The 15064-nt window shown below is 33.3% G+C and overlaps 3 protein-coding genes across 4 annotated transcripts in view; 1 reads left to right on the top strand and 2 right to left on the bottom strand.

The window, feature by feature from the left end:
• Window positions 1–4509, bottom strand: part of LOC108744314 — a 105063-nt gene extending 100554 nt beyond the window's left edge. The window contains exon 1 of the mRNA XM_018480020.1: window positions 4407–4509. The gene's annotated coding sequence lies outside the window, so the exon portion shown is untranslated. The remainder of the gene's footprint in view (window positions 1–4406) is intronic.
• Window positions 4510–4958: 449 nt separating this feature from the next.
• Window positions 4959–8550, top strand: LOC108744312. The gene is made up of 5 exons (XM_025976317.1): window positions 4959–5276; window positions 5332–5685; window positions 5752–6535; window positions 6713–7019; window positions 8385–8550. Exons 1-5 carry the CDS (start codon window positions 5000–5002, stop codon window positions 8430–8432), a joined length of 1770 nt encoding a protein of 589 aa, XP_025832102.1. The 5' UTR covers window positions 4959–4999; the 3' UTR covers window positions 8433–8550.
• Window positions 8551–8561: 11 nt separating this feature from the next.
• On the bottom strand, window positions 8562–14856 carry LOC108744311 (protein O-GlcNAcase). 2 transcript variants are annotated; one of them, XM_018480016.2, is made up of 15 exons: window positions 14483–14856; window positions 14310–14361; window positions 13760–14256; window positions 13305–13586; window positions 13048–13248; window positions 12842–12978; window positions 12236–12661; window positions 12081–12169; window positions 11844–12024; window positions 11594–11768; window positions 10556–10609; window positions 9972–10057; window positions 9456–9851; window positions 9054–9210; window positions 8562–8994 (listed from the first exon to the last, which is right to left on the bottom strand). In XM_018480016.2, the coding sequence occupies exons 1-15, from the start codon at window positions 14559–14561 to the stop codon at window positions 8864–8866; spliced, it is 2943 nt and encodes a 980-aa protein (XP_018335518.2). In that variant the 5' UTR covers window positions 14562–14856; the 3' UTR covers window positions 8562–8863. The 2 variants fall into 2 exon arrangements, with proteins under 2 accessions (XP_018335518.2, XP_025832101.1); XM_025976316.1 differs by lacking the exon at window positions 10556–10609.
• Between the last annotated feature and the right edge of the window lie 208 nt (window positions 14857–15064).

Here is a 15064-nt window from a genome sequence, read left to right as displayed (position 1 = left end):
GCTTAACTATTGTATATTGTCCGCAAATGTAAAAAAATACATTTGAATTGTTTTTACAACTCCTAGAAGCCATAGTTAAAGATAAATGGAACACAATCTTTTATTACACGTTAATATTATATCTCTAACATACAAAAAAATGTGACGTGATACGTTAAAACAAATTTTATATTTGCAAAATATAGACCAACAATTACATGCTTAAGATAAATTTATACAAAAAACTTTTTTATCGCAGACCTGTGTTATCTTTCGTGCAATTCTTGTTGAAATGTAGACTTCCGTATTGTTAACTCTAATCCAAATTGTGTTGGTCAAGTCCGTTTGTCTCTAAAAGCAATGCCCTATTGTTCTTAGCGTCAACCAGGAAGAGAGGAGGGTTATTTCGACAATTCTATTATTCTAACAACTTCACCGAGAATTGCTCAGGAAGGGCGAAATAGGATGTGATTAAACGTATCACAAGCTGCTGAACCATCTCGTTAAAGTGATTACTACACCACCGCCAGTTGGTGTTTCGTGAGATACGTTTTGATATGTTTCAGTCATATTGTTCTGCTCTGAAACAATTTTGGTCATTTTATAACGGAAGGTTTATGTTTAGAGATTCCCAGAAGCAAACAGAAATTTTGGGGTTCGATAAAAACACACAGACACGAGAAATATAGCCAAAAAGACGTCGCTTTTTTATGGTACTAATAATAGTAACAGTCTGAAATTGGAATATAAATTATTATTATAGCGGCTCATCTTTATCCCATTTTAAATCGTAGACTGTGCTGTATATTTTTATTACAAATATTGTTTTCACCGAGGTTTTCACGGTTAATATTCGTTTCATTCAGGGTTATTTAATTAACTATGGGAACTGAGTAATTTTTTATTTCTGTCTCTTAAAATTATTTGCTACAACTGTTTATCCCTGGTTAGTAATAGTTAATGTTTTCGTAATTGTGGAAGTTTTTATAAGGTTTTAAACTAGCTCTACTAATACAGGGTGTAACAAAAATAAGTGCCGAGCTTTGGAGGATGTAAACTAGATACAATAAGCAATCGTACGGTGAGTTCAGCATAATGTTTAAGGTCAAAAACAATTTTTAAAAAAAATAAAATAATTTACAATCCGAAGGCGGTCCTGTGCGTGAATTGGCTACATGGGTGTCTACCGAATAGCGTAATGCGATAAAAGCTGTGCAGCTACATGGATGGAGAATGTAATCATTACCGAGAATCGGACATTCAAGATACTAGAGATTAGCTGTTAACATAAACAAATATAATCTAACAAATTAGCAATACATGAGCAAGAAAATATATAACAAATTTTACACTGATTTTGGTAATCACTAGTGCATCGTTGCTAGCCGAATTTTTTTACCAGGGCCGGAATTGAATTTACCTGGACTTTTAGACATACAAAAATTTACTTAATTTTCATGTCTCTACGCTCTATCATTTTCTGCATGCTCAGCACTTGTTTCTGTTACACTCGAAGGTAACTTTCACGGTAGCAAACCATCAGAAACTAAGAACCATTAACTAAAGGTTTTAATCGAGTCTGAACCGCTAAAATCGCACAAAAAAATCAAGACATGGCGGGTCAAGACCCACCATTCAGCTGGAGTTTATCATTTAAAACAAATTTTTCAAAAAATCAGTGCGTAGTAAAAGAAAAGAAGAATTGTCAGTATATATTTATACAGCACCTATCACTTGGAGAGCTTGTTCTTCTTTCTAACTTATTTTAACTTTGGGATAGCTAAGCGAGTTAAGGTTCGATTAACGCCTTCAATTGGTGATTACCAATTTTTGGTATTGTTTGAAAATTCTAAATAGGATACCTTCATCTTTATTTCGTCCTGTTGAATGAAATATTCCAAAGGTTTGTTCGATAAAGACTTCACACATACAGGAGAAGCAGTGGCGTATATCAACGTGGCAAAACAATTCGAACACGGTAAGTGGGTGACGAATTTTGAATAATTTATTGCACTTTTATATTCTACCCTGCATTCTGATGCAGTTCATTCAGTCTTTTATCCAATTCGCCAGGGCAAAGTACAAACCATACGTGTGGAACGATTCATTGCCGGGATTCTTTATCGGAAACAGAATGGCTTAAATGTTGCGTAATTTATGTGGTTTCTCTTATGTGGTCGAAACTGACCGCAAGAATTCATTGAAACCTGGACCTCCCCCAAGAAGCGTCTGAATCAAAGAATTACCTACTTTCTTTAAGATTCAATACTGGAAGATTTATGTAGTCTACTATTTTATGTCGTCACACATACTAGATATGTATATGTGTATGTATACAACAAAACTAACATTTTTCTAACTATAAGCTTCATCTTAGCCTGTTGGGTAAACTTATAGATAACTTATGTAACACGTAAAGTCGAAAAAGCTTTTATAAGTTTTAGTTTAAGTCTATTTAGAAGCCCCGACATTTATATAAGTCCAGATAAAATTACATAAGTACTTAGAACGTTTATATACTTATTAATAAGCAAAATATGTGCTCGATTAATGTTATTTGTTTATTATTTCAATATAGGAAAGACAAGGATACTGAATTACCCATATTGTCCACAAAGCTAAAGTTTTTATTTGTTACTGGGTTTTTCCTGAAATTCCGAATCATATCTATAAAATTATTTCTTTATTGAAAAGTTTTTACTTACTTCAAAAAATAGTTTGCGAATATGACTGTTATATAAATATGTATGTGTACGTGTAATAATACCCTATGATCTAAAATAAATTTAAAAAATGAGAAAGTAGAGAAAAAAGGTTTTGAAACACGGATTAACATTAGAGAATTTTTCTTACTTTATTAAACATTAATCTTTAGATTAACACTTAGTAGAACTTGCGGACTCGTTCGGCTTAAATTTTTTAATCTAAAGTGTAGCTATAGTTTTTTCAAAATGTAAATTGTATGTTTTTAAGTTTTGTGATACGAATCATGCCTATAGTTTTCGTGGAAAGAATTTTAATAACTCCCTTCAAACATTGTGTAAAATTGAAAGAATTTTTTTCATTTCAAATCAAAAAAAAGGCTAAACAATTTCAGCATTGATAGGATGATTTAAAGCTGACACGCGCATTGACAAACAACAAAAGTTACCGAATATTTCCCACGTTTGAAGCATCATATTTAAACAAATCCCTGCACAGGTGCACCTAGAGAAGAACCCTGATGGTCAATTGAGTTTACAGCAGGCGGGGGCGTGACATTTTTCTCTTACCATTTAACTCGAACAAGTCTTTGTTCGTTTACAACGACAGAAAGTCGGACAGATTACAAAAGGTCAGTGTTCGTGATTTTTTTATTCGTGTTTACAATGCCTTTGGGGATAATGTGAGAAAACGAAATTAAGAGAAGTGTAACGTTAAGTATCATAAAGACGGACGAAGGAGCTTTTTAATTGAAAACAATGAGTCCGATGCTCAGTATACGTCGAAAAATTGTGAAAAGAAAGCATAATAAGTTTTCATGAGAGATATAACGAGAAATACAGGTTCATCTATAGTGGAATCGAAGATTTGGAGAAATAAATTTAAAAAATTTTAGGCTGCGATCTATTTTCTCAATTTAAATCTACATTTATTTATTTTATGAATAGAAAGGGATTCCAATATTGTTTTTGGGAACAATCAAAATTCAACCATGAAAACGGTGCCTTTATAGTTTAAAATTTCTGTTATAATACTTAACCGTTACCAAGACCTTTTGTAATTCATTCTCATATGACTTTATAAAATAGAAAAAGTACCATTACAATATATAATGTTGCACGATGGCGTCAGCAAATCAGATTAGTTCACAGTATGAATGCATTTATTATGCGTACGTTCCCTCAAATAAATTTGCTAACGAATTAGAAAGGGGATGCTGTCATATAATAACAAGTTCCTTCTTGCCTGTGTGCGGTCCCGACACCCCGCGGGCTGTAGTCATCGGGACAAGCATTATATGACACATCTCCCATGGGGTGAATACCACCATTTCATTCAGGATCGACCGCAAACTTTGCCACAATAAAAAGAGACCTATGTATGCAGCGTACATGCACAAATCTTGCACAATGTACGATGCGGAAGTTGGGTGATATTGCTTAAGTGAAACTGTCGAAATTGAATAATTGAGTGACGATTTCAGATGGTCCCTTTTGAAACTACCAAGCAATGTACCACTTTTAATGAGAAATTGTATACAGGAATCAATACGAACCATTGTTTTAACATCTTTAAGACATTTGAGTACACATACAGTTTAAAGTTTTGACGCCTTTGTTTTGTTAGATGCATTAAAACAATATTTTACTTAATCTCTGCACAGGGCACTGATTCTTCAGATACAGTACACACTTAGTTATAATAAAATTAGAATTATTACTTACCTTCGTCCCACAAAATGCCTCACCAGGGTAAGTTTAGGCTAGAACCACGCAAAAAGAATATTATTTTAAAAATCCAACACCGTTTAATTTTGCGATAATTTTAAATTATATTAGGAGAATCAACACGGTAATTTACACTGAAACTGAGAAAATAAACACAACGCTTTGTTTAGGTATTACTATCACCGCTCTGCCAATGCCATACTTTTTATTAATATTATGATAAAGATGCTGTCATTGAAGGGGTCAAACGAAGCAGGATATTTCCAAACAAGCTGAATCTGCTTTTCACGCAACCACTAAAAAAGGAGCCGTCTGTTATAATAGCAGGATAATAATGTCCTTAAAAATATATAAAATTTTGGTCATTTCCTTTTTATTTTCGAAATCGGAAACAATAAATATATAACGTACTTTTTTTTTACAATTTTGGCCTTCATACTTACTACTAATGATGATAAGTGCAGTTGGGGGTGAATAAGGGTAAATAAAGACCCCAATCAACGGTTACTAAGGTAGCAAAACTCCTTATAGCAACCAGGTATCATTCACCTCATCATTTCTTTGTCGTTTTATTTTTTTGTACTGTCAAAATGTCACACATAGACGTCATTACGGATTTATCGGACAAAAAATTAAAAATCATCCCCGAACATGTTCTTCGACGCACCAACACGAAAATGCTTTATTTGGAAAGAAACAACATTGAAGAACTTCCCGCGGACTTCTTTACGTTTCTACCCAAACTGACTTGGCTCGATCTGAGAAACAATAAGCTAAAGGCGATTCCGAAAAGTATAGCCAATCATGAATGTTTAGAAACACTTCTCCTTCAGGATAATCAGATCCACAGTCTTCCGGACGAACTTGGTAAGCAAACTTTTAGACTTAAATGGTACATTTTCAGCTAAAAGTATTTATTTAGGATTGCTGCCAAAACTCAAAGTCTTACAGTTAGCTGGAAATCCCCTGACTTATCCTTCAGACGACATTCTTAAAAAAGGCGTTAAGGAGGTGTGCAGATTTTTAAAAGAAAAATACAACAGAACTATTGAATCACCCCCGGAAGAACCATCCGCGATTTTACCAGTTGAAGAAGTAACTTCCATACATAGCGTTACTCGTGAAAAGAAGTCTAAGACCAAAATTAAAAAACCTTCAGGGAAAAAGATGACTATTCAAGAACTTCTTCAAGCATCCTCTCGGACTGCGGTAGCCATGGGGGGTGTTTGGCCTGTTATTAGTATTAAAAGCATTAAATGTCCAGGAGATGAAATAGGTAGAATGCTTAATTAAAAGTTGTACAATGTAATCTAATTTTATATACCTGCATTGTTTTCCTTAGCACCTAAAAAGACTGTAGCTGACGTATTCTTCGTGCCAAAATCTTCCAACAACAAAATGGCAGCAATAATAAAGAGAAGCCCAAAAATGTCTTTAAATAGTGTAAAGCGTAATTCTCCAACTGACGATACGAAAACTATTCAAAGACCCAGTTCTGGTATATCCCCAAAACCAAAAAAGTTACCTCCCAGACCAAAATCTGCTAAACCAAGTTCGAAAATATCAACCGCAACCTCACCCAAGCCTTCTCCCAAACCTGTTGATCAAACATCTGCTAATAAACCATTTTCTCGACAAGAATCTGATGACCTTTGCATAGAAACATTGGACAACAATGAACCTATTAGTTTGGGGAATCTCAAACGTAAAAAGTTTATAAAATCGAAGTCAGAAGGTAGATCTAGACCTACAACTTCGGAAAGAAAGTTCGAGACTCCACCTAAATTAGAATCTGAATTCAGAGCAGTGAAGTCAGAACAGAAAGAAGGTATTAGGTTTCTTTCAGAAGAAGCAATGGAACCTGAATGTGAAATTAAAACAACTGATTACAACGAATCTTTAACCAATAATGCGTATCAAAAAAATAGCAGCGTAAGGACAAGAAGACCAGGTTCACCAAAATCGAGAATGTCACTACCACCGCAAGTTAAATCAAATGCCGATTTTCCATTCGACGATAAACTTATTACGATGGACGAAGCAGCGGATAATGAAATGACATCGTTATGGTTGCAAAATCTAAAAGATGTTCTTAATCAACAAGAAACCATTTTACAACAAGAAAGGTAGATTTTGTAGGTATACAAATAACGTCAACAGATCTGAGAAAATTTCGATTATTAATTCGAATTAGTTTTTTTTATGAATACTCTCCTTACTTTAAATCAGATGATATGATATTCTTTTTGACGATAATAGTAAGTAAAAGAGTTTATTAAATAAGTACAATTTTATTTCTTCAGAAATTTAAAAGAGTTGAGTTCGTGGCGTCTGCGGAAAAAAATGGAACCATTGCGAAGTATGCCACGTAAAAAACTCGAAAATCCATACGATACAGATCCGGAATATGATCAGATTATCTCTCGCAAAGACATAGGGCGTAAAACGCCAAAAAGACCGAAGAAAACTTCGAAGCCCGCAGATATGGATCTAGAAGAACTCTTATCAGAAGTTAGTGCCAAATTAAAAGAATTTGAGAAACCTTCAATATCCCGTGACCCTAAAAGTCCTCATTCAGAACAAATTGCTGCCGAAAGGGAAATAAGAGAGGTAAATTACATACTCTTCTAATTTTTATCCCATTTTTTCGAATGGACTAATTTTATTATAAGTGAAATTGATATTGAACATACTTCGGGGTCGTTAGATAAAAAATTAAAAAGAATATTGGAGAATGACTGACTTCTCCCCGAAGAATTCGTATTTTGTTACAAATAGCATAAATGTTTTTATTTATATTTCGTTATAGTTTCAAAATTGTTATCGAACTGTTAGATACACGTATTTTGTAAATTTTCTACACCAGTTTTAATGTTTTCACTTTTTTATTCAACGCCATGTTGCTCTAATAGCCGCATTTTGGATTCCTCTTTTGTATCCAGTTTCACTTAGGGCTTTAAGACGAATTAAAAAGACATATATCTGGTATGCAAGGGAAGAAAAAGTAGGGAATGAGCGAATATAAAGATAGGAGACGAAAAATTAGAAGAAGTGGCTGATTTTAGATACCTAGGAAGTCAGATAAGTCAGGATGGAAGGAGTAGTAGGGATATAAAGCAGAGGATAGCGCAGGGTTGTGTTGCCTTTAATAAAAAGAAGTCACTTCTATGCTCGCGAACGGTTAATTTAGAAATTCGAAAAAGGTTGTTAAAGGTGTATGTTTGGAGCACGGCGTTGTACGGGTGCGAAACATGGACAGTGGGAGCGGCGGAAAAGAAAAGGTTAGAAGCGTTCGAAATGTGGTGTTATAGGCGGATGATGAGGATATCGTGGGTAGAAAAGGTTAGAAATGAAGAGGTATTGGAAAGAATAGGAGAACAGAGGACTCTATGGAAGTCAATAAAAAATAGGCGAGATAGGTTGGTAGGACACCTTCTCAGGCATGAAGGTCTAGTCAGAGACATATTAGAGGCAGAAACAGGAGTTAGGAGGGGTAGAGGTAGACCTAGATTAGATTACTGTTCGCAAATAGTTAAGGATGTGGGCTGTTCTAGTTTTAGGGAAATGCGAAGTTTAGCTCAGGATAGGAAAGAGTGGAGGTACGTGTCCAACCAGTCTTAGGACTGACGACCTTATGATGATGATGATATTTGTTACAGTTGTAACACCTGTCAGTTCTCTATTTATATGTTCTCCTTCTTATAAATAGCAAACCGTTAAATAAATAGCCCTTTAAGGGTTGAATTTTTTAAAAATTTTATATCTATTATTAATACATGAATGGCCAAATTTGCCATAGGTTTTATTTAGTGTTTAGTATAAAAAGGGAATCAAACATATTTGAAAGGTGCAGATGAAAAATCATCTTAACTCAATACCTTTTCTTTGGTTTTCTTATGCCAGTGTCTAACTAGGGCAACTTTTTACACATTTGTATGGCTTTTATCCTAAATTACTTACCTTTTCACTTTGCAGATATCCGAATTACAGAAGAAAATATTACAAGCTCGTAAGGCTCACTAATTCCAGCTCATCGATCGAATATATATTTATACAACATCACTTCAATTATTATTTGTTATCACTCGTGACTTGTGACAGTATTAATAATTGTTTGTCAATTAAAATATTAGAAAAGAAAAAATACATATATGCAAGGTGGAGAAAAAAGGGCTTTTATTTATTTTAATAACCGATTCTTTTATATATAAATTTTGTAGCATTCAGTAATCATAAATAACATCACACTATTAATTAATTACAGTAAATAATTAATTATACTCCTTATACAGTACGTATCACGATATGAAATTTACACATAAATAATTAATTCGCGACGAGTTTGTAAAAGGTTTAAAAGAAATAACAATCACAACGTTACGGTAAATTGATTAGTGTCGTCAGTCGATATTAAAAAGAATCTATAATAAAATAAAAAGCTATTATATAAAACTTTAAAATGTGCGACCCATAATGATTTTTCCTTCGATAGGTTCCTGAATGTTTTCAACGAAACCTAATTTACCATAAAACGCGTGGGTGTAACTGTCGGTGGCGTTCATAACTGCATGAACCCCAAAAGAACCTATAAAAAGGACAGATTTAATTTATTTAAATGACTTTCAGAGTAGTGAAAAAACATACCGTTTGCTCTTAATGCTGCCAGCAAACAGGTGACCAGTCGTTTACTAACAGACTGATCTAATACTGATGGAAGTAAACTGCAAACCATACTAGATGGATGTGTACTATTGGAGATATATTGTTCCTCGTTGAAATTTCTGAAGTGATTTAAACATTCCTAGTAAGAAAATAAACATCAATTCACATTCACCACGAAAAAAACATACCAAACATAATTTAACAATACATCAATACTTAAATGAAAAATCTTCATACTTTTGAAAAAAATTGTGTGCCAAGTACATAAATAGTAATAGTTATTGAAATAATCACCTGTTATTTACAGCGAGATGAACAACAAAATTTCACCATTAGGTTCCTTTCCACATTTCCAGGTATAGAACCAAAAAGTAATATTCTTACCTTTGCCACATCAGACAGGCTATCTTCAACTTCATTCGGTGGATATTTGAGTTTCATTTCCGGTATCCAGGCAAGTTCCTTTTTGATTCGGAACTTCTTATAATCTGGAGCTGCGCACGCATAACCCACGATACTATTTTCATCCTCCACAACCATACAAAATTCGGGATGCAACGTCACGTAAGGACCTACAATCCTATCGGCATAGAGGTCAGCATATTTATCAGGATGAGGATGAGAGTCTTCTAAACCATCCTTGCACGTTCTCTTACACACTTCATAGACTTGTGCCTCGTCGGTGGGGAGATATGGTCGTATGGTGTACACATGACACGAAGGTACCTCTGGAGCCTTGTACATGAACAGGTCGTTTCCAGAATCGACCGGAATTAAACGCTGCAATAAGATCGAGAACCCAAATGAAGTATGATATTCGCAAAAAGTATTTAAACAGCAAGTGACGCATCAAAAATTAAAAAATTAATAACAGAATAGGTCAATTAGTGCGCGTTTTACCTGAAGGTCCGCAGTCAGACCGCCGCGAAATACCCAAGGCTCCTGCTCGCCGCTCATAAAGGTCTCCTTCCAACCCTTAGAAAACCCTATAAAATACCACAGAAATGCGCCTCAGTCAACTTCAACAACTGCCCAATCGCACTGGCTTGCCGGCAATATTATAAAGAAAAGAATAAAATTTTTCTTACGCCAATTGCGATATTAGAGTAATTTTTACGCAAATAGCCCATATACTTACCCAACCACTCAAAAGTACTTCGTAAGTATCTGTAATTTTAGTTTTACAAAAACAGAGACCAAGGATCAGAACAATCACATAGTTTAAGCAATAATTATGCAAAAATATTAAATAACAGCAAAGAGTTGTAATCAAGCAAACATTCTGATCCTTTCTCTCGTAATCCTTATAATAATACGTAAAAAAGTAGATTTCTAACAAAAACCAAAAGAAATAACGTGTGGAGTTCTGAAAAAACGAAAAAAAAAGTGGACAAATTACGCCCTAGCGCGTCCTACGCAAAACTGAAGCACTACGCATTTCGACTAAAGAGTTCCAGAAAGAAGAAAAAAGCTGTGATGCATACATGTGTATGTCCCCTGGGTGTAGGATGGCATAGATGCAGGAAACTGGCCTCCAGCTTTAGAAACAAAATAAACAAATGATTAATAATTAACATGAAATACAAATAAACCAGTACAATTTTATAGCAAGTAAATCTAGCTTAAAACGGTTCAATGAGAAAAATAATCATTTTCAAACATACTTTTTAACTTATAATGAAAGAATTAAACAGTAAAACCTACTAGCTTCACAAAATTTCTAAAATTGATTTAAAGAATATATTGTGTGTATTATCATTAATTCTCATTAAACCATTGATTAAATATAAATTAAAAAATAAAATAAAATTTACATTCTACAAAACATAAAAACAAAAAGTTATTCGGTTCATCAAGAAACACATAAAAATGGCTTCGTTTTCGAGAAAAACCTCTGCCAAATAAAGAGAAACCGTGAACAATTACGCACATTACGCTATCCTACTCTGCAATCCATGGATGTACCTGAAATAAAACCCTAATAGTGACACCAATAACTAATACACTTCATTTCGACCAATTTCTACTCGTCTATTGTTAGTAAAATTAATATTATAGTATTTATTAGTAACATGATGCATTTAATTTTAAATTATATGCAAAGTAAATCAATTAATTTGACAAGATTAGCAATCTGTAACGATTTATCAGCAGTACAACATTTATATTAGATGAATTTTCCTGTATTTTTTTAGGAAGCAAAACAAGTAATTAATTTTACAAACAAGATAAAAACGAATGAACATGTGTGGTGTAAAGTGTATCAGCTTTTCTAAAGACAATTTTTAAAGAACAAGTACTTTACTTATTTTACGCCAAACATTTTATACATCTAAATTGCGCATTTTTATTATCCAAATTACGCTTACATAAAGCAACAGAGGTTTCTCTTTTATTCACTTTATTATTTTGAGCAAAAATAAGTAATTATTTCTTTTCATCGATTATTAGATTTAAAAAATTAAACCGAATAACACTAATATCAACTTACAAAAAAATACAAAATTTCTTCAAAAACATACCAAGCCATCTAATATACGAATTTAATAACGATATAACTCCTCTTATATCCCAGATATAAGAGTAGAGATCATACAAAAGTTCTCTATTATTGCATGCAGCCATGTGCTGGAACAGTTTGTTTACAGCTTGTGTCATTTCATTCATTTTTTCCGCCCTCGAAAACCATTCTTGCACCTATTATATAACATGTATTAATTATTTATACATTAATGTTTTAACTGTCGTGTAATTAAAATTAAATTTGCTAACCTCAGGTCTGGATTTATCCTTAGTTTGGTTTGCAACAATAACAAGATGCGCGTTTGATTTGAGCCAATTGAATTCTTGCAATAATTGCAGTCCTTGTCCCCCATGCTCAAAGGGCAAATAAAATAGATCACAGAGAAGTGATAAGTCTTCTATTGTTAATTCGTTTTCTTTCCTAAAATTCCTGAAAACAAGTACTATTTATAGGTTTCTCAGATAAAGGTTGTAGTAATATTTTACCTAGATTGGTCCGATTCATTGTCATTTTGTTCCACATTCATGTTAGTACTGGTTTCAGTTGATTCAACTTGCATACTACCACTTGACATCTGAAATAAATAAATTTAAAAGATAAAATTTTTAAATTGAAGTAAACATTTCATTTAGTTACTTACAGAGGTATTTTCACTCATTGGCACGTCTTCGTTCATGGGGCTTTTGACATGACTAGGAGATACATTTGGAGTACTATTACAGTCCATAAGTTCTGATGGAGTTAAACTCGATTCGTTACTATTGTCGTTCACCAAGTCAGTACTCATATGACTCTCATCTTTAGCCATTTTACCATTTATAGGTTTCTCAGATAAATCTTCATCAGGCTTACATGTGCCATTACTGGTCAAATTATTCTTATCTATTTTTAAATGGGTTCCATTTAACACAGGAATGTCTTTAGAATCTGCTGGGATAACAGCTACAGCTACTGGTGCAATGGGGTTTGGTATGCCATCGTCACAAATTACTTTTGTATCAGATACAAGTGAATTCATGACTGGACCTGGGGTGGGATTCATTAAACTTTCACTTGTTGATGAGACCTTGATGAAATAGAAAGTGCATTTTTAATTAATTTTATAACAATAATCTTACAGAATATTCCTGAAGAATCAAATGTACAAATTTTAATGATTTTAGAACTTATATAAATCATTTTTAATTTACAACAGTGTTAAGTAGATACAATATTTCAATGTTTAAGTTGAATATTAAACACTTACTGTACTGCAAACTTCTGCCAAAGCTTGTAACTGATTTGTATTAACAGTAGTTGAAGTAACATTTGTAGAACTTGTGGTTGTAGTGCTGGTCAAACTCATGCATGTATTTATTGAAGGAATAATGGGTACAGGAACAACTACACACAAAAAATAATTAACTCATTAGTTATATTCTACAAATTAATCAGAATAATAGATTAGCATACTTGCTACAGACGGTTGAGGCTTTGCTATGGGTCCCCATGCCATTTTATGTTTTGAAAACTCAGGCAGCCAGTCTTTTATAGCATTCTTCAATGCTTGTCTTGGATGATACATATTTGGTGATAATGTAGTTGGCACATCTTCTCCTGTCATTCCATCTTCAGTCTCAGTCTCAAGTTTGATATCTGCAGATACACTGTCATCTAAAAAAAAAAAACATTAAAACAACTGCTTTAACAGCATGCAGAGAACTACACACTTATTGATAAATCCCTTTGACCATTGACATTACATCTAGACCACTGAGCCAATGTATGAATGGCCACAAAGTTAGCACCATATTCACAATTAGGGTTTGTCAAAACACCTTTCAGTTTGGGTATTAAGTCTGGAGAACGACCTGAATACGGACCCAAAAATACTCTCTTTTGGTCATAATCATTTGCATGAAGATTGTCCCAAATAACTGGAGGTCTTCTTAGAACATCAGTTATTTCTTGAATTGATTCAACAGTTAGGATACGTGAAACTACTTTTGGTCCTATAAAATTTTAAATATTTTAATATGATGTAAAATAGTAGCATACTGGAGAAAAAGTTTAAAAATGTTGCAAGGCTAGGATTACACTCACACTTATGGGTATGGCAAGAAAAGATGGAATTCAGGATTCAGGATAACTACCTAACACCAGCAACATGAATGAAAATATTTACCAGTCCACATAATGTCTATTTCTTGGGCCAGTTTGGATCCTAAAGTATTCAAATACTCAGAATTTGCAACATTTGGCATTGCTCTGGATTCACAATACTGAGTAGGGCATAGAAGAAATTTAGGTTGACCTAAATGTTGATAAATATCATTTGTCACAGACACTTGAGCATGGGCAAATGACTGAAAAACTTCCTTATCAGCTTCAGACATTTCAGGTTCAATATCATCAAACAAAAGGGCAAATGCATTGCAACCAAATTGAGACACTTGTTCTAATTTCCTTTTCAAAGCTGTAATTTCTTTTGAACTACTGTAAGTGATGTCTAAACCAGGGGACAAAGCATAATAGAAGGTAATGTTGTTATCCTTGGCTGCATTAATAAGACCTGTCAAGTGTTCAGCCTCTTCAACTGTATATAATTCTCTCCAATAAGCACGATGTTTATAATCATCTTTTGGAGCATAAACATATGACTGCATGCCCCATTTTTTCATTCTAAAATAGTGTATATTAAAAATAATTCACTTAATTTTTACAAATCAATTTACTTTTGAAATAAATCCTTTCTTTGTTCTGTTGTCCATGGTCGGCCATAGAATCCTATGAAATAAGGATTATATCATAATTACAACAAAATGCTATACGTTCACATTAAATCATAACAAATTACGATGAAAAATAAAGACATAAACATTACGTGAAATATTTAGATTATGCTTACCCTCTACCACTCCACATATGAAATTTCCGTTTTTGGAATTGGTATTTTCGGATACTGGAGATGGGCTATTTTCTACCATTTTATTTTTATTAGATTGCAAATGAAAATACAGCTACAACACTTATGAATTCACTTCACTTTTAATCCTTACTAATGGACGGAACGAGAATTTGGAGAATTTCAATGCGCAAACTCTTAATATAAAAAATTCCACTGCAGAACTTCCTTTACATAATATATTCCACCTAATTACACTTTTAAACAAGATGAACGTTAAAAAAAGAACACAATTGTCTACACAGATGTTTAACAGTACATCGACACCAACAAAAGTTGTTTAATGGTACGCCATTTTCACATCTATTTAAAGAACTTGAATGTGGTTAAATATACGGATAAGGCGTTTACATAGCCACTTACGAATGCATTTTTAATGTACAGGGTGCTCTCCAAATTGCAACATTAACGCACCGGACATTACGTAACTTAAAATAAGTATATATGGTGATAGATATTATTAAAAAGGAGTATTAATTATTATAATATTTTATTAGAAATGTATATAATATCGATTGATATAAA

The sequence above is a fragment of the Agrilus planipennis genome, unplaced genomic scaffold (assembly GCF_000699045.2).
Source record: "Agrilus planipennis isolate EAB-ADULT unplaced genomic scaffold, Apla_2.0 scaffold17, whole genome shotgun sequence".
In the NCBI taxonomy this organism is placed as follows: Eukaryota; Metazoa; Arthropoda; class Insecta; order Coleoptera; family Buprestidae; genus Agrilus; species Agrilus planipennis.
Note: the sequence above shows the minus strand (reverse complement) of the source record. Positions and strands in the feature narration are given on the sequence as shown.